This window comes from Pantherophis guttatus, chromosome 1, assembly GCF_059756535.1.
Source record: "Pantherophis guttatus breed Tessera chromosome 1, ASM5975653v1, whole genome shotgun sequence".
In the NCBI taxonomy this organism is placed as follows: domain Eukaryota; kingdom Metazoa; phylum Chordata; class Lepidosauria; order Squamata; family Colubridae; genus Pantherophis; species Pantherophis guttatus.
The window spans coordinates 108,643,637-108,662,827 of NC_142063.1; the positions used below are offsets into that span (position 1 = coordinate 108,643,637).

Genomic DNA, 19,191 nt, shown 5'->3' on the forward strand with positions numbered 1-19,191 from the left:
ATTTATAAGACTTCGTTTATGCCTGGCCGGGCTACTACCAGTATACTTCAGGCATTATATTCTTACATGTCCATTATGCCATAAAATAAAAAGCAACATGATCTTTCAAAACAAAGAACTGTGAAGATAAGAGGTTTATATAATTTACAGAATTTCTGGTCAGTATAAACAATGAATGTGCTGATTGGAAATATTGGGCACTGTAGTGCCTCCATATCAGAACCATAGGAAAGGCAAAATTAGCTTACCTCATGCAATTAATGATAATTAGCCATCCCCCCTCTGCTCAAATCTCATAGGACATGAAAGTAGGTAAAATTGTTTTAACAGTCACCTAACTTTTAATTATAAGATAGCTTCATGATGACATGGAGCATATGTAAAAGGTGGAGAGAGAAGAAATTAATATCCAGCTTAAATTAAAAATGCAGTTTAGTTATTATGTTGATTTGCAACCTTTTTGTTTGGATCACATTATCTCATGCTTGAACATAATTTGAAGGTGGTTCCCAAAGAGATCTACTGTAAGTTTTTAATTCTGCTTTTGTAGCACTATCATGGAGAAAACACATGTACAGAGCAGAGATGCAGTGTGGAGTATCTGTTGCCAAACAGTCATTAGAAGCAAGCAAAATCAGAGAAGCATATCATGAACATATATGGTGGAGAACAATCCTTTGTACTCACACATGGCTTGCTAAGAAAAGGATCATTAGCTCTAAGCACAAACCTGCAGATTGTACTCTGCTTCCTCCAAGGCCTTCCCCACTGTATCCAGGCTGCTTTCAAGCTGGGCAGTTTGCTTGGCCTTGGCTTCCAGATCTCTCTTTATTTTAGCTGCTATCCCCTCTAGCTCAGTAGGATTCTGGGTAGATGTTTCCTTGGTCTTCTTGGCTCTCTCAGCCATTTCCCACTGGATTTCTCTTTCCAAGGTCTCTGTTTTTACCATAAGCTCATGGATTTTTTTGGTGTACTCCTCCATAGTGGCTCTCAGGCTGTGCACTTTCTCCCGCCGCTCCCTTTCATGCTCCTTTTCTGATTGTAGCTCATTCTGCCAAAATTCTTCCTCACTCAGCTGGCTCTCATTTTGGTGGATCAGCTGTTCCAGATGCAAAATCTCATCCTCCCGATAAGAACCTTGACTGCATTCCCAATGCCTGATGTCCATTTCCAAGGCATCACCTTGCATCTCCAGGGTGCAGAGATGCTCCTGTTGGTGTAGGACAGTCTTGAATAGCTCCTCTTTAGAAAGTATCCCCCCTCTGGCTCCATCTCTAACACACATCGGGTCCTTTCTGGGCTGTCTCAGCTTGTTTTTGGCACAGGCATCACTTGAATTCATAGGACCCAAGTTGAAGGTTAAAGATTTTTTGGGTTGCCTGGTTCTAGGTACTTCTGTACTGAGTGGTCTAGGTTTAATAGGCAAGCTAGCTCTGACAAACGTCCTCTCAGGTATCTGGGCAGCATTGTCTGAAGAAGGCCTCTCTATGAGGCTGGGGCCAGTACGTTGCAATATAAATTGCACATCCTGAGCATACTGGCCACATTTTGATAGAGACTCTACAGGACATTCATGTGGGAGAAGCTGTCTCTCCTTCTCACGTAGTCTTTGGATGAGAACATAGCGGCCTGTTTGACCTGAGAAAACAAGACAGATATTATGAGGATAAGATTTCCTCCCTACAAAAACACCAGTAAACTTCCTTTCTCCTATCCAGCTATATCAGGCTCACATTCCACAGTAATTTTCCTTGCCAGCCAACACCCATTACCACCTGAAGGTAAAAAGCTTTGGAGAATGGGGCAGCTGATTCCCAAAGCGACATAATTAAGCCTGTGAATAGTTAAGTAATAAGTAGAATTGCCAATGGTCTTTTTTTCCTTCTTTAATTGCATCTATATACCTAAAAAGAAGAAAACTAAGATCATGGCTCCCAGCCCTCTCAATTCCTGGCAAATAAATGGGGAAGAAATGGAGGTAGTGACAGATTTTATTTTCCTGGGCACCAAGATCACCACTACAGTGTTGGGGACTACAGCCAAGAAATTAAAAGGCGCTTGCTCCTGAGGAGGAAAGCTATGGCAAAGTTAGACAGCATACTAAGAAGCAGAGACATCACCCTGCCAACAAAAGTGCGTATAGTCAAGGCTATGGTTTTCCCAGTTGCAATGTATGGTTGTGAAAGCTGGACCATAAGAAAGGCTGAGCGCCCAAAAACTGAGGCCTTTGAACTATGGTGCTGGAGAAGACTCCTGCGAGTCCCTTGGACTGCAAGGCGATCAAACCAGTCAATTCTACTTACCTTCCCAAGCCTCCTTTTGGCGTGTGCTGCTAAACCCTGCTGCACAGCTGATCATCGGAAATACCAGTCGGAAGAACCGGTAGCTTTTTTTTTACTACTGGTTCGCCCGAACCAGTAGTTTTTATCACTACCGGTTTGCCCAAACCGGAGCAAACTGGTAGCATTTTATCTCTGGATTGTAGGGATGCTATACTATCAGGTCAGAACTACCATTTGTTCAGTGCCATCATATGTTGGAACTGTCACTGAAGAAGTAGTTCACCTGTATTTCCACTCAACATTTAATCTCTATTTTCTTCAATAGAGTCCTTTTTTCTTTCTTTCTGTAGTCGTTCTATAGCAGTATTTGCACTCAAGTTTCCTTTCCTTTTATGCCCTTTCCCCTCCCCCTATCTTCTTTTGACTGTATGAATAGCAGTCTGTCCCAAATTCAACATCACCTTCTCTCAACATTTCATTATAATCAACCAATTCCATTTTTTTTCAAGATTCTTTCCTTTACCGTCTGAATACATGAAAGGACATATGTTTAAACTATGTATTTAAAACAAACAGCTTTTAAAACAAACAGCCCTTCTTCCAACCAGTTATTCATAATCATTCCCATTCATGCCTGGTCACTTTCCCTCCCTTGTACTTTCCTTTTATTTCCAGACTTCTATTCATGCCATTTAACAAAAATCCATCCCACCCTACCTCAACTGCATTCATTCAAAATGTTATATTCCCAAACTTCAATCTTAATTTGTAACATAACTTAAACACTATTACCAACCCTTGAATTCCTACCTATATATTTACCTAAACCAATCTAGATAAGTCATATCCTGTACTTTCTGATACTGAATTTTGCCCTTTCATTAGTAATTAAATTTACATCCTTACTTCCAGGCATCTATTCATGAATTTCATTCCACAATTTCAGAAAATACCTTCATGCAAATCTATTCTGTCCTTTCTTAATTTCATTAAAAATAAATCATTTGTGAATTCAGGATTTTTTATCTTTCATTTCTTTTACATTCCACGTAGTAAACATCTGCATATCACAGTCATTGCTTACTGACCTCTGATATGGTTTTCTTGGTTTTGACATAATGCTTTTTAGTAAGATAAAGGAGCTGTAGTCTACGTGACCAGCTTTTGTTACAGCCATACCACATGCTGTGTTCCATGTTTGTATTATGAACAGTATCAGTCAGTTCTGGCATATTTTGGCCAGCATGCTATGAACACAACCAAAGTCCAGTTTTACCCTAGACTTGGCATGATCACCCCGTTCAATGCAAAGTAGAATTCCAATCTAAAGACTATCTTGTAAGCCAATACAAAGTTTTCCCCTTTGATTTTTTTTCCTGCTGCCACATGGTCACATGAGTGCAAACAATGTAAGGAAGGTGCAATGTAAGGGAGGAGAAAAAGGATTTCACAGCATAAAAGGATATTCTTAGTTTGTGAAAACAAACCTTTATTAGTAAAATCTGTTAAAGATGGAGCAGATGAACCAGTAGAAATGAGTATTTGAAATAATTTTGCAAAACTCAGCAACAATAATTTCTAACAGTGTTTTTCAACTTTGGCAACTTTAAAATGTGTGGACTTCAACTCCCAGAATTCCACAGCCATAATTGTGGGAGTGGGGATCCATATGTCTTAAAATCGCCATGGTTGAAAAATGCTGCTTTAGAAGAAAGAAATGTCGACAAAATCTACACCACATTGTGAAAAAGCATCTATCTAATCATTCAAACTGTTGTATTTATGCAATTGTCAATTGTTTACACAAACAATTTCCTCTTCCCTAAGACATGGATATCACATGAACAAAGCACTATTTTTCTAATCATTTTTAAAAAGAGTTTTGGACAGGAGATTATTCTGCAATTCTATATACACTTATGTTGGAAGTAAATCTCCTCAGTGGTAGATGTTTCTAAGTAAACATGCTTAGGCCTGGACTGCATAAATCCTTTTAGACATCATGCATATAAAAACTACTTACCAATGGCCCGTGCCAGTGCTATGACAACTTCCTGACACGTTGTCTGATCTGAAACACCACATACAATCCGCTGGACTCCATCTACCCAGACTTTCAACTCCATCACAAAAAGGTAGAGAGGATTAAACTTTCTGGATCATTTCTGTGATTTGTTCCTACAACAACAATTAAAAACACAAACAGAAATGTAAGCACAATATGTTTTTTAATTTTATTTACATGTAAGCAGTATGGAGCAAGGAAACATAGAAGTGATGCTTTGGAATGCTTGAACATGTCTTCTTTCCACACTTCACATTTCTAGCTCTTTTGCTCTAAGAGTTTTAGTTCAGATGAAAGGATTAGCCATAAACAAACAAAACTTTTCAGTTTCAATGCTTCATATTCTATCCACTACTCCAAAATGTTACATAATATAAATATGAATGTTCAATAAGCCAGCAACGCCTGACTTGAATCTTTAGAAACCAATCCAATTATGTTACTAACTACAATTAGGCTATTTTTGCTTGTGTATGATTTCTCAAATACAAAACAGTATTGGGGCCTTAAATCAATGAAAAGTAACAGGACTGGTACAATGTAATTCTATTTTTTTTTAGCCATTAGCTCATTGCAATAATGAGCAATACATGTTGCCTGCATGCTACCTGTAAGCAAAAAACTGCTGAAATGAAATAAATTGCTCAGTTTAAGAGGCAGCTGGTAAGCTGTGGAGGTGTAGTCAACTAAACATATATGGGTATATAGTGGCTTTAACTTCTACTGCACATACACATATAATACAGCATAAACCACTAATGCCATAGACCTAGAATACGCCAGGCAGCAAAAATACCTGTACATTAGGTGACATGCTATTAATTGCCAGAAATAGGTTTTGCGTAAATATGAGCTATTATTAGCAGAGAGATTAGTAAAAACTACTAATGTCACTTCCATTCTCTTTAAACATCAAATAAAATGATTTTATCCCTAGCATTAATGCCGTGCTTTTCACATTTACTTAAAGCTTTGGAAGAAAAATGAGTAATTCAGTTGTTTTTTCAATTCCAGAGAAACTGGATTGGGTTGGAGAATGAAACAGATCCATTCTAATAACTTATAACAACTTATAAAGAGCTAAAAATTAGTACAAAACACTTCACAAAGCATTTCTGTGAGTTCTCCATTTCTTTCTTCCAATTTTAATTAAATGTAATTGGCTTAGTTTTCCGGTATCTCAAATAACAAAAACAAACATTGCATAGAATTAATGTTGAATAATGCAAATATGATATAAATGAATCAACCATCAAAACTGAAAATTATGAAGACTTGGAATTTCTGGGCTGATCATCAACTTGTTGGAATTTAGCCCTGACCAAAAAACAATACCGCACCTGAAAAATGCTTCTCCCAACTAGAACAACATGAAGCAAATACATGACCTGAAAAAGGAGAAAACAAATGAAACAAAAACAATAGTCAACAACTTAATAGCCGGCAATCAACACCACAATACACAACTAAAAAGCCACACACAACCAGGCATCATATAAATACCACACACAGAATTGTTGAAAGCACACACTCTGCTAGAGAGACATTTGCTCCAGCATGAGTCCGAAAGCTCAGAAGCCTAAACCTCTGGCCCCAGTGACCAACTCAGATTGGATCCATTATCCTGGGACACATATATTTGCCTTCATTTGTAATAGAAGAACAAAACAGATCCATACACACAATGTCTGCAACCTGTTGAAAATGCCTTTTAAAAAGTATTATTTATCTATCTCAGCTTTTTCTCACCTACTTCAAGAACCAGGTTTTAAGCCCTGTGTCTTATTTTGTTGATAAAATGGGCAATTTTTAATAGGCAAATGGAAGCCAGCATAACATAATCCTCCTTTAAGGATTTTTAGTGGCTAAGAACAAATAAATGTAATTAGGTGTAGATATTTGTATAGAGAGGGAAAAAGGAAATATTGGGGTACAACATACTTTAAATTTGGGGCATCTTAAAATACTCCACTTTAAATTTAAAATGCTCTGTTTTGAATTTAAAACAGCTATTGTGATCTTGCCAGAAGTATTTTGATATTATTGATATTCCTGGAGGCTGGATACAGATAGAATTAGAATGAACTAAGAACTGAAGGATGAAGTTACTGGTAATTCATCAGAAAATCTTGTTCCATGACTTCAGGACTTCTAAAAAGTACATTTTTTAAAGAATGGTTGTCAATTTTTGTTGGCAATGTGAGAAATTCAAAGGCTCTCTGACTTATCATCTGATCTGTTCTATTCTGGTTCTTTTTTGGTTTCAGGTCCTCACTTCTGTAAATACAATTATGGCAAAAAAAAAAAAATCTTAACTGTCATGTAAATGTCATGCTTCAAAAATGTAAATGTCATGCTTCAAAAATACATACTTTGCCACTGTATGCTACTGTGTATCGCGTGGCTATCAAACATGAGTATTATGTTATTGTTGCTTTATTGGCTGTTGTCCTGATAGTTTTATCTTTGAAATTTTATTTTATTTTGGTTTAACTTGTTTATAAACTGCCATGAATCTATATGATTTAGAAGCACGTCTATTGTGAATCGATAAATAAGAGTTGAAGATCTATTCTGAGGTCATATTGTTTTCTTAAGCTTTGAGCCCTTTCTGTTTTGGCTGCCGTACAAGTCAAATAAAGAAAGAAATGTTTGCCCCTAGCCAAGTCAGAATACTCCATTGGAATGTTTTCATGGGGATGTTTTGTTCTGGGTGTAAAGTGAAACGTATTTCTTATTTTTGCACACTTATATTCGCATGGATATTTCCAAAATCATCCTTTTTCAGGGACATTTCTTTAAATATCATGTGTATGGGAGAGTCCCTCAAACAGAGGAACATTTTACCAGAATACATCGCTGTTATCTAATGGATGAGAAGATTCATTTCAATTTCAGGATGCTGATATGTGGGGTTGAGCAAAGTCCAAAGGCACAGCCTAATAGGAAACAATCAGGCTTGGCCAACATACTTTGGACTCAAATGAATAATAAACAAGAAGCAGCAAATATAGAAGCATTTCCAATGACAACAAACTAAAACAAAAAATTATGTAATAAATATGTATAGAATATTATATTTTATAGGAAGCATCAATATCATTTTAGAACAAAACAAATGTTACTCAATCAGTAGCAGAAAATCCTTAAACTGAACTAAAATATTAACAAAACAACAACAATTTTTTTCCCCTCAGCATTCTCTTGAACCTGAATTTAATGAATAGGGTGTATTATATAATTTTTAAAAAATTAAAATCATAGCAATTCACTTCAGAATTACATACTATTTTCCTCTACAAGCTATTGGCTATGAACTATTAAAGATCACAGACATTCTTTTCCTGTCCACTTAATAATCCACCCAGCCATTCCTCATGAAAAATCCCCATTCCCAGTTGATCTGCCTCTATAAACTGTTGTAAAGAACTTCTTGACTTTTGACTTATAATCTTATTATATATTATATTCTTATTTATGGTGCCAAATATAACCTCTCCCCACCCACTCATGAAGGCACTGTGCAGAAAGCTGAGCCAATCTCTTCTGAACAATAAATGGAAAGATACTATAAATAAATACCTCTATTAACATCAAGTTGTTAATGAAGCCACTTTTGGACTTCTTGAACTACGAGATATATTATTTTGATTTTGGGATTTGATGATTAGAATTGTATGAGATTATAGAAATAATATAGACTACTGATAATTTTAGAGTAAAATCTGGATATATTCTTTATCTATACCAAAAAAAGTTGAAAGGCATTCTTCCTTTACTTTTTTTTTGCACGTTTTTGTTGCTTTTTATCTCTTTTTTTCTTATTTACTTTTTATTCATGTTTTTGATACTTAATAAATTATACCTGAAAAACCTATCATAAACTAAGATAACAGAGAAGTGTTCTTAGATAATTACTTTGAATTGAGAAGTTATTTTCTTCTGCCACTTTAAAAAAATGTTATCTGTACCATGCCACAAAACATTATAAAGTTGCATCTTCCAAAATTTAATAATTTGTCAGAGCTCTAATTTGAATCTCTAGTATGTTCCTCCGGTACTGGAAAAAATATTAATTCACAAATTTGTGGTCATTTTTCCAATCATGTCTTATTGATAAATATGACTGCTCTGTGTTAACAGTACAATTCAATGGAATTGACACTGTACTGTATTTTTCGGACTATAAGACGCACTCCCCCCCCCAAAAAAGTGGGTGGAAATATCTGTGTGTCTTATAGAGTGAATATTGAAGGGGGGGAGGAGAGGATACCGATCAACTGTTCTAGCTGGCGGGGATCGCCACCATCATTGCCTATCACTGCCGTCCATTTGCCGATGATTGGCAGCAAATGAGTGGTAGCAAACGGGCCACAGTGATCCCCACCGCCTAGAATAGCTGATCGGCGGTATTCCAGGAGGTAAATCCAATTACCAATCAGGTCCAGTGTTCTCCAGCGGCGGCAGTGGCTCAGCTCAGTTGACCAGTGGTAGGCGCAACAGAGAGGAGCCCTGCCGAACTACGGGCTGGGGCTGCGATAATGTGCTGAAACTGACCAGTCTGTTTGCTGCAAGGACGCCAGTCAGATGAATACCGGATGGATGCCGGTATTACTTTACTGTACTTTAAATATAATAAAAGAAAAATGATTTAAGCTTTTCAAGAGATTTTGTATAAATGTCATCACCAGGGAGGAGGAACCTCAGAAGTTTCAACTCAATCCATAGAGCTAGAGCCTAGAATAACCCAGCCTAGCACCTCCCATTGTCACATTATGGAGAAGTACCCTTTTACAATTGTTGAAAGACAGAAAGCTTAGCAAATCTACATATTCACTTCTTGAGAGAGATAAAGATACAGTTGGGGGAGGTGGTGGAAGAAGAGAAATATTGAGTGCATAAATAGCAGGAACCTGCAGGTGTTTTAGCATCCAATCCAATATATGCCATATATATATACAAGTAACAGTGATTGCCTGTGTGTCTAGTATATATACCACTATGCAATTAAGGGCTTTTGTGCTTCTATATAGTCCCCTCTCCTAAAATGAATTACAATAACTGAAAAGGGTGGGGGGGAGGGGCTTTATTACTTCGTTTTATGAATGTTCCATAGTATCAGAAGCTTTTGTCTCTAAATCGCTTATTTACCGCCTGTAAGATTATCTGCACATTATCTAATGTGCAGCTAAGTTGAACTCAGCTACCAAAGTTTAGCTAGTCAGAAGATATCTTTTGCTGAAGACATAATTAGAAGCTCATATTTTAGGTGAGGTAAAGATTACTTTCCAGTTGCAAAATAGCTTTGCCATTCCTCAAAAATGTTTTGATTCCACAAATGTTTCAGTAAGAATCTCTAAGCATCATCCCTCCTTCCCTCCCATCCATTCAAATAAAAATAGTTGCACAGTTACACATTATATTGCAGAATCATTACTCACAAAAGCAACTGAAATGTTTTAGAAGTAGGGAAGGCATAAGCAATTTATTGGACCTGTTCCAAAGGGATCACACATCTTTCTGTCACCAGAGACTATACAAAAGTTTTTAACTTTTCTTTAGATCAGAGAGAGAACTATGAAGGATTTGATCCACATACAACTATTAGCATCTCTTCCCACTCTGCATTCCCAAGCAGACTCAAAAGGCTTAAAGAAGTTGTCTCTGCCTTCCTTTTCCACTGTATTCCCCCACCCCCCAATTACTCATTTCTTCTCTCTTCCATGCTCAGGAGGGTAGAATGTTCATTTCTTCCAGCAAAGTGCAGATATCAGGAGGGGAGGAAATTTCCATTTCTTTCTTGGCTGGATCTGAAGGGGATTATACCCTCATGGCCTTTTCTAATCCTTTCTCCACTGTCCCTGGTAGCGTGGTCCTGTAATGCCACCTTTCCACTCCCCAATCAGATCCTTATTCCCTCAGAACTGTTAACAGATGCCACGGCCAGAACATGCAGCTTGTCAGGAGGTATAAGTTGTGAGGATACTGCAGCTGCAATTACTGAAAGAGGAAGAGACATATACATCCTATTACCTCCCAGGATCTTTCTGAGGTCTGGGTAACTTTCCAAGTGAATGAAATATTTGCCTCTTCTGTGCTGGGTCAACAATATACACAGCTTTGAATACTTTTTTCCTCCATCAAAACAGGGAGTGATACAGCGGAAGTATTTCAGATACAAAGATGACATTCCAATATTAGGAGGGTAGAGGAAAACAGGATGTATCTTCAGTGTGGGCAGAAGCTACACATAAAACAGGATCAGACCAGCGTGTGTTAATGTAAGAAACTGTTCGGTTCATTTGGCATCCAGGTATGTCCGGGGAAGAAGTTCTGTAGAAAGCCACATGTGGATTTCAACAGCAAAGGGAGGGCCTTCCAGAAATGCCAGTTCCTAAAAACCTAAGGAGGAGGCCTAGCATGATCTACATGCTCTTTGAAATGGTGCTGAGTGGTCTGAAGTTCTGGAGAAAATGGGAAGTCGCTGGGATGGGAAGCATTAAGTAGCAGGTTCAGGCAGTGATTGTGGGTGTGCTGAAATGATGACATCTGATTAAAGATATGACCTGAATTATTTAGTGATCTTAGCCTCAATAAACTATTAGGTCAATTGATAGTTAACCTAGCAATACATGTAGCATTTGTCCTCTCTGTTTACCATCCCACTGTGTATGATGGACACTGAATAGGTGACATTGTACATCCAAGAGATGATATAGAGATTTCCAACAATGTGCTGCAAAGTGTGTGAGCTTCTATCAGAAATCAGATGATTAAGCAAGCTGTGTTTCTGGTAAACTTGTCAAACAAATAGACAAGATGTCTCAGAAGTAAAAGGGAAGTTACAATAAAGAATCAAATAGGCCAGCTTAGAGCCAGGTCAGGCACTGCTAAATGATCCAGGCCCCAGACACAGTAATAAAAGTTTAAGGAAAATGTGTCCCAAGGTCCCTGATGAGATGAATTTGAGATAGATGGAGCCACTTAAGATGTCCCAAATACCAGCTTCAGGGGAACGGCCCAGAGTTACCTTATTTTTTACCTTTGATAAAAATAAACAAAGAAACAAACCTAACAATCAGGCACCTCAGGCTTACATGCAGCTGGATCTAGGATCTCCTCCCAGCCCTCTTCAATTAATATTGAATAAACTTCAATGAATTGAAATAATACAATTTATCAAGATTTATAACAACCTAATAAAGAAAAAGAAACCAAAAACAAACACCTCCCTACTCCTTAGAACCTGGACCAGTTGATGACGTATTTAGATTTCTGGACTAGGATATGACTGCCTACTTTGGACTCTGGCTCTTTGGAACTCAACAGTGGGTAACCTCCCCAAAGATTTGGGAATTTGCTCCTATATATGCACACAAATGACTAGCCTGCTGCTGCCTGTTTTTGCTAAACCCTAAGTAATGCTCCTTGCAAACTACTATTTGGTATTTCTGCACACGTGGCCCGGGAGAGGATACTGAAGAGAGGAGAGCCAACATCACTCCAGTTAGTTTGTGGGTAAGAGGCATGGTGTGGTAGAAAGAAGAATCAATATCACTTTAATGTGAGACCACAGTAAGACATGGAAAAGAAGATGGTTCCTCCAAAGTGTCCAGCTGGCTAGCTGTCAAGGAAGAGATAACAGGTTTTTCCCATCAGATGACAGATATATATTGTTTGTTTTGATGCAGTTCTCTTTGTTCCCAACAAAAGAAGAGGGGGAAGATGTAGGACTCCTAAATATCATTTATTTGAGCTGGCACAAATGGTCTCATGGATGCGGAGTATAGATTAGAGATGTTAGAGAAGAAATGTCCTCTCCAGCTCCAAGCATCTCGCATAGGCAAGAATGGGAGGGAGGGAGGGAGGGAGGGAGGGGAGAGAAGGGGAGGGAGAGAAGGAGTAGGACAAAATGAGCCTTGGTAGTACAGGGGTTTAAGGCACCCTGTTATTAAGCTGGTTATTAAGACCAGCTGCCTGCAATTACTGCAGGGTTCGAATCTCGCCAAGGCTCAAGGTTGACTCAGCCTTCCATCCTTTCTAAGGTAGGTAAATTGAGGACCCAGTTGTGGGGGCAATAAGCTGACTTTGTATAAATATACAAAAGGATGAAGGCTATTGCTGAGCACATTGTAAGCCGCCCTGAGTCTTCGGAGAAGGGCGGCATATAAATCAAATCAAAAAAAAAAAAAAAAGGTTTGGGGAAGTTTATGGAACGAAAAATATGATCTTATGTGACAAAATATTAATCTGTTGTGGAACTAGAAATGTAGAATATATAAAAGGGGGGGGAAAAGGAAAAGGAATTGTGCTTGCTGAACAGCTAGTTGACTGGCCCATCTCGAGTGCACCAATAAGGCATTTGTGACCTGATTCATAAACAACAGGTTTGCAAGAGGATCTATTAATAGTTGCTTAATCTCAGGCTATTCTCTTGTAGTAATGGGAGCAGTATTCTGACAACCTCTCTTCATTTCACCAACAACAATCAGACTTCCTCACTTTGCAAACTAAAAAAGCTTAGATAAATTTATTACATAGAATTAGGAAGCCCCTACAAGAAATGCTCAAACTAAAATAACAACCCAAAAAAAAAAAAAAAAAACCACCACCCCATTCTTTTTTTTTATAGTTTCAAGGTTTAGTTCCAAAGTTTGAACTTGTGTATCCTTCCCATTTTTCTAAACCAACAATTGTGTCACTATTCACTTTGTGATTTTGAAGGTTTCTGTGATCTGCTCCATGGTTAGAAAATGACTTACTTTTGGCAGCAGAATCAGAAACTTTCACCTTACTAGCCTCTACAGAAATCATTGGATTAAAACTTATATAGATTATGATTACTGAAAATGTGGATGGTAGCTGATTGATCACTGATGTTTTATCTGGAAACCTCAAGCTATTAAGCAAGAAGTGAAACAGAAAAATATAAGCTCACTTTGCTTTGCTTCATTCTGTAAGCACAGCAATGGAAGCCTAGTAAAGATTATATTGTTTTTATCACAGTGATGCTAATTTACACTAGTGGCCAAAATTGTGGAAACCTTTTGGGAAAAGTGTATTTTCTAAAACTAGCTAATAACACCACTTTTTTGGAGTAGTACCATAAAATTATATATCAATGGAAAGATAATTTAATCAAGAATGTAATGCAGTGGTGGGATTCAAAAATTTTTACTACTGGTTCTGTGGGCGTGGCTTGGTGGGCGTGGCATGGCATAGCTTGGTGGGCGTGGCAGGGGAAGGATACTGTAAAATCTCCATTCCCTCCCCACTCCAGGGGAAGGTTACTGCAAAATCCCCATTTCCTCCAGGTCAGCTGGGACCTGGGAGGCAGAGAATAGATGAGGGTGGGGCCAGTCAGAAGTGGTATTTACTGGTTCTCTGAACTACTAAAAATTTCCACTACCAGTTGTCCAGATCTGGTCAGAACCTGCTGAATATCACCTCTGATGTAATGCAATAACTTTTATGAAGGATTTGCTATTAGAACAGCAGTTACAGTATATAGAAGAAAAGTGAAATACGTAGAAAAAACAAGATACACAAAAATTATCACCATAGAAAAAACGAGATATACAAAAATTATCACGTCAGTTAATAGTTGGGTAACGTTGAGCATGAATTATGGCCTTACAATGTCTTCCCATGGAGTGAACCAAGTCTTTTAGTTCTGCAGCTGTTATAATGTGAAACCAATATTGAATGATTGCTTCTATTAACTGGGTTTTATTGCTGGATCGCTTCTGACTAACAAGTTTATTTAGTCGTCTCCACAGATTTTCAATTGGGTTAAGGTCTGGGCTATTCCCAGGCCATTCCAGCAGTAGAATATGATTATCTTGAAACTCAAAAAAAAAAAAAAGTGGTGGTGTTAGCCATCAAACCTCAAAAATATACTTTTCCCAAAATGTTTCCACAATTTTGGCCACTACTGTATAATCTATAATCCAGGCCTCCATTATATCTACACACAGGTTCTATAATTAAGGTAATCCATGCAAATGATTCACTTCACTTTAAGATAACATTGTAAGGGATAAAAACCCAGCCTTCTACAAATCAGCACTAATGGGAGATAAGAAGCTCTCTTTGTATGTGTACCTACAGCATCTAGTGTTTACCATTGTTACTTATGGTAATTATGCCTTCTAGGTCCTTTCCCAAAGTCAAATCTCAATCTAATTTCATTATGTGATTTATAAACATGAAGAAAATTGTGCACTTAATGAGTTACCAACAATAAATAGTAGATTGGGAAAGGTAAGGAAGGAAGAAGACAGCAAAGCAAGGCAAGGTAATGTTTAATCATGTGTACAACTAGGAATCTATACATATTCAGATTGAGCTCCCACACACACCACAATGCCCTCCAAGAGTGTGAAAATGCTGGCATTTCTTAGATGGGAAAGCCAACATGAGAACCACCTCTGTATTATTTCCAAGAAACAATGTCTATGTAGTTGCGATCAAGTTGAAGGGATCTTCACTAATCAGCTTCTGCAACTCAGGCCTCTCTTCAAGGGGCTCATTAATCTACTAGCCAAGTATTTACAGAATTTATATATAACAGCTCAGGGAGTACACCAAAAGCATCATTGTGGTATAGAGGTTAAAGTGTTGGACCAGGAGCAGAGCGCACCAAATACTAATTTAGTATCAGCCATGGAAGTTTACTAGGCAACTTTGTGCTAGTTACTCATTTTCAACAATACTAAAATTTCTACTTCCTTATCGATTCAAATGCAAAGTGCACCTTTCTAATTTAGTAAATAACAAAGGAAAACAAAAGGCTGTATTTTGAGCATGTTAATTATTCAAACAACAAACTGACAGAGAATATTTCAATTATAAACCTTTTTCTTTTCTCTAGTCTGCCACAACTAAGCCAACACTTAAATCAGTTATTTTTTGGTCCACTTCATAGTTCTAAGCATTATGTGGCACGTCCTACAAAGAATGCTACATTTCCTGAAAGCAAAACAGCAAATAAAAAAGGCACGCAGTTATTACGAACCATTCAATGCTTCTCTCTTTCTAAGGAAGAAGGAAAGTCAGAAATAAATGGTGGAGTGGGGGCAGGGGAGGAAGCACCATTAAAGAACACAAGCTGCTGCTAACTGCAGCTGTGTTCAACCAGCTATTTTTACATACTTACATTATCAAATTTGTTCCAAACATTTCAAACAGGAAAAATTATCTCGACTTACTGCTTCGTTGCTGTCCTGCCCTAGTCACTCATTTACCCGTGGCAATCATTAACCAGCCTTCTTTTGCAGTACTATTTCCATACAAAATGTAGGAAAAACAGAACGAACTACATTTACTTTTAACATGCAATTGTTTTCACTAAGAATGAAAAGGGAAAAAAACTCCTTCCAAACAACCTGTGTGATCAAAATTGCTCTTTCCTTGTAGGTAATATCACAATGCTCCTTTATTCCCTGCTCTGCTTCCTGTTGGCTCGGCCCATGTGATATACACACAAAAACTATTTCAAGCATTTCAAGAAATTTATTTTTTATCTGGGGTTTTGGTGGAAAATTCCACTCACCAGGTCCATAATTGCCCAGGGTTCCAATCTTCTAACTCAGTTCAAGCTACCAATTGAGTCATTCTTAAAAAGAAAAGAGGCACAACAGCACTTGGAAAGCGGGCAGTTGTATGACTGAACAGATGAATTTGTTCAAAATGAGTTCTGCAGACCGTGTTATTCCCATATGAACAATATTTATCCTCTCTACAGATTTAAGGAGTGAAGAAGGAAGCTTAAAGACAGCAGCCAAGGAAAGATAACAAAACAGGCAACATTGCTCAATAGCAATGATTGTTTGATAAATAACACATCTCTGCTATAAGACCAACTAGACCAGTGAGAGCAAACCTTTTCTGCGCTGAGTGCCAAAAAGGGAGCGTGCACGCACTCGTCTGGGTGCTTTACGTGCGCTTGTCGAGGCCGCAACCAAGAAGAGGAGCTGCCCAGGCACTTACGCGCACCTGAAAATGAACTTCTGGTTTCTGGCATGTGCATGTGCGCTAACCTTTCAGGTTTCTGGCATGCATGCACACATGATGATCAGCTGGCCAGTGCGCATGCTCATGCAGGAAAACTGAAGACCAGCTCTTCCAGTTTCCGGCACTGCTCTATGCAAAAGGCCAGCTGATCGTCACGCGCACATGCGCGCCAGAAACCCAGAAGAGGAACGAGTGATGCTGCGTGTTCCAGGCAACATAGCTCCGGGTGCCACTTTGGGCACGTATGCCATAGATTCACCATCACGGAACTAGACTGCCCTTCAGAGAAACAAAAATGGAAGACAGTGGTCCCAACAGAGTATGAATGGGATCGATATGCCATTAGGTGTTGGAACAGTCACATTAATAGCAATAGAATAGAACTGTTGTATTAATAGCAATATAATTGTAATACTGTGACCAACATGGAGAGAGAGAGAGGAGGATGGGAATGGAAGAAACTCAAATTGCCGTCAGAGGATTAGAGCTAATTTAGTCTAGAGATTAAGACACCAAGCTAGAAAACGTGAGACTGTGAGTTCAAGTCCCGCCTTTATCTATGAAAGCCAGCTGTGTGACTTTGGGCCAGTCACTCTCTCCTAGCCCAACCCACCTCACAGGGTTGTTGTTGGAAAAATAAGTGGAAGGTATGTATGTTCACTGCTTTGAACATACAGTGAACACTGTTAAAAAAAAAGGTTGGGATATCAATAAATAAATTAGCACTGAGAAGTGTTCTAGCAACACTGCATACCTATAGCAGTTACCGTAAGAAAATCTCCTGAAATTGCATTTTTTATTTCCAAAACTACCCTGACTCCCATTAATTAGTCAGTTTCCAATAAATGAACCATTCCCACAGGTAAGATATTAAGAATGTAATAACAATGTCACTATTCAACATATCGGAGAAGGAAACACCTCTAAAATAACAGCTGTTATTCTCAAGTTTATGTTCTGTCAGTTCCAGTATCTGACTTAGTCCCAAATATACTGAGTTATATGACCATATGAACTCAACTTTATCTTCTTAAAAACTTCAGATAGTAATGATGCCAAATATGTGGAAGAAGACAAATTTAGACTCATGTTGAGTAGAAACAGAACAGTGAAAGAACTGACTTTTCCCCAACCTTATTTTTAAGATATATGATCTCAAAGTTTCTGGAGTCAAAGTTCAAATGGCTGTAATCAGGCACCACACCCTTCCCTCAATCAGCTGATCCATTAACAAGTCAACTGGAGTTGCAAGATAGCATTAGATTTTGGTTTTTTGTATGTCTGAATCTGTAACCTCAAATCCTTCTCTAAAAAGCCCTGAAGAAAGATACACGTAGTCCTCGAGTTATTAATGTAATGGAGCCTGCCCATTCCATTCTTAAACCGAGGATTAGTGGGAGTGAATCTCGTACGTTGAACAGGATCACTCCCTTTCGCCCATGCATTTGCTAATTGAATGCACAGTTCGTTAAGTACACATGAGGTATTTCAGGGTAGGGAATGCCATGGGAGGGGGGGCCTCTCCAACCACCTAAAATACCTCATGCTCCCCACAACTGCTTCCCCCCCCCCAACCTGCCATGCCAGGTTACTTACCTTGCCAAGATCTAGCAAGCTGTCTGCTCTCTAGCCTCTCAGACACGTGCGCCCCTCTGTAGCTCGTTTAGGCCTGCACAGGCCTCACCCAGCACTTTGCAGGCCAAAATGGAGGTTTGGAGGGGCAAAAACACTGTTTTGGTTGGCAAAGTGCAGGACAAATGTTGCAGAGCCTCTGTGGTTGTTTGTAAGGGCAAATAACTGCTGTGGTACTCCAAAATTTGTAGTTTCAGGGCTTGTTCGTAAATAACAGGGGGCACTTATTGCGTAACTTCAAATGTTCACTAAACCCGGGGATTACCTGTACCTTCCTTACCTAGGGCAATATGGTACTCTTCAAATGATTGTGACTAGATCTTCTATTACCCAGATAGTTAGGGCATACTAAAATCTAGCTGCAAGCTACTGATTTTCATGAATCAGCAAAATGAGTTTTTGGATGGATTTCTAGTTGACACACGAACATTCCACTGAGCTTCTCTAGAGGAAAACAACTTTTTATGCCATAGACAGTGAATGTACTGAAGATACTATCAACCAGAAGTATCAGGAAAAGATTCAAAAGAAAATGACATACTAGACCAGCGGTGTCAAACTCAATTTCATTGAGGGCCGCATCAAGGTTGTATTTGACCTCGGAGGGCTGGGGTAGGTGTGTGTGGCCGGGGCAGATGTGGCCATGGTGGGTGTTTGACACAGGCTCAAGATGCATTTTTTTCTCTTCTTTCTTACAGTTCTTTACTATAGCCATTTATAAATAGAAATTATAGATTGTTGATTATAAATTAAATGGACCTACAGTATGTAAAATCTGGCATTAAACTGTAGTATTAACATAGGATGTTGCTTGTTTTCTATCCAGATCAGGCACTTACTTGAGGCCACATAATTGTAATCCGGTTCAATCCAGTCCTCCTGCAGCACTCTGCTGGCCAAAAACGGGCTGTGCAGAGCAGTGTTGGGTTGCTCCCAGTTCACACCAGTTCGCAAGAACTGATAGTAAAAATCTGTAGTAGTTCGGAGAACCGGTAATAACATTGGCTGGCTACGCCCCCGAACCAGTCCCCGGCACAGTTGCCGCTCACTTACCTCGCCCACTTCATCAGAGGCTTTTAAAAGTAAAAAAAAATGCTTTCAAAAGTTAAAAAAAAAAGCCTCTGATGATCGCGCGGCTCAGCTGGGATCGTCAGAGGCTTTTAAAAGCAGTTTTTCTACAACCTCTTCAGCTGAAGA

The 19,191-nt window shown here is 38.6% G+C and overlaps 1 protein-coding gene across 7 annotated transcripts in view; it reads right to left on the minus strand.

The window, feature by feature from the left end:
- Window positions 1–19,191, minus strand: part of RASSF7 (Ras association domain family member 7) — a 109,281-nt gene that overhangs the window by 12,954 nt on the left and 77,136 nt on the right. For 6 of the 7 annotated variants that reach the window (XM_034416789.3, XM_034416786.3, XM_087880730.1 and 3 more), the window contains 2 exons: window positions 4,306–4,460; window positions 731–1,638 (listed from right to left, as the gene is read on the minus strand). In XM_034416789.3, coding sequence (XP_034272680.1) covers window positions 731–1,638; window positions 4,306–4,408 — 1,011 coding nt within the window. In that variant the 5' untranslated portion in view covers window positions 4,409–4,460. Of the gene's footprint in view, window positions 1–730; window positions 1,639–4,305; window positions 4,461–5,687; window positions 5,853–19,191 lie in introns of those variants that run through there. The other variant, XM_034416787.3, reaches the window with a different exon arrangement.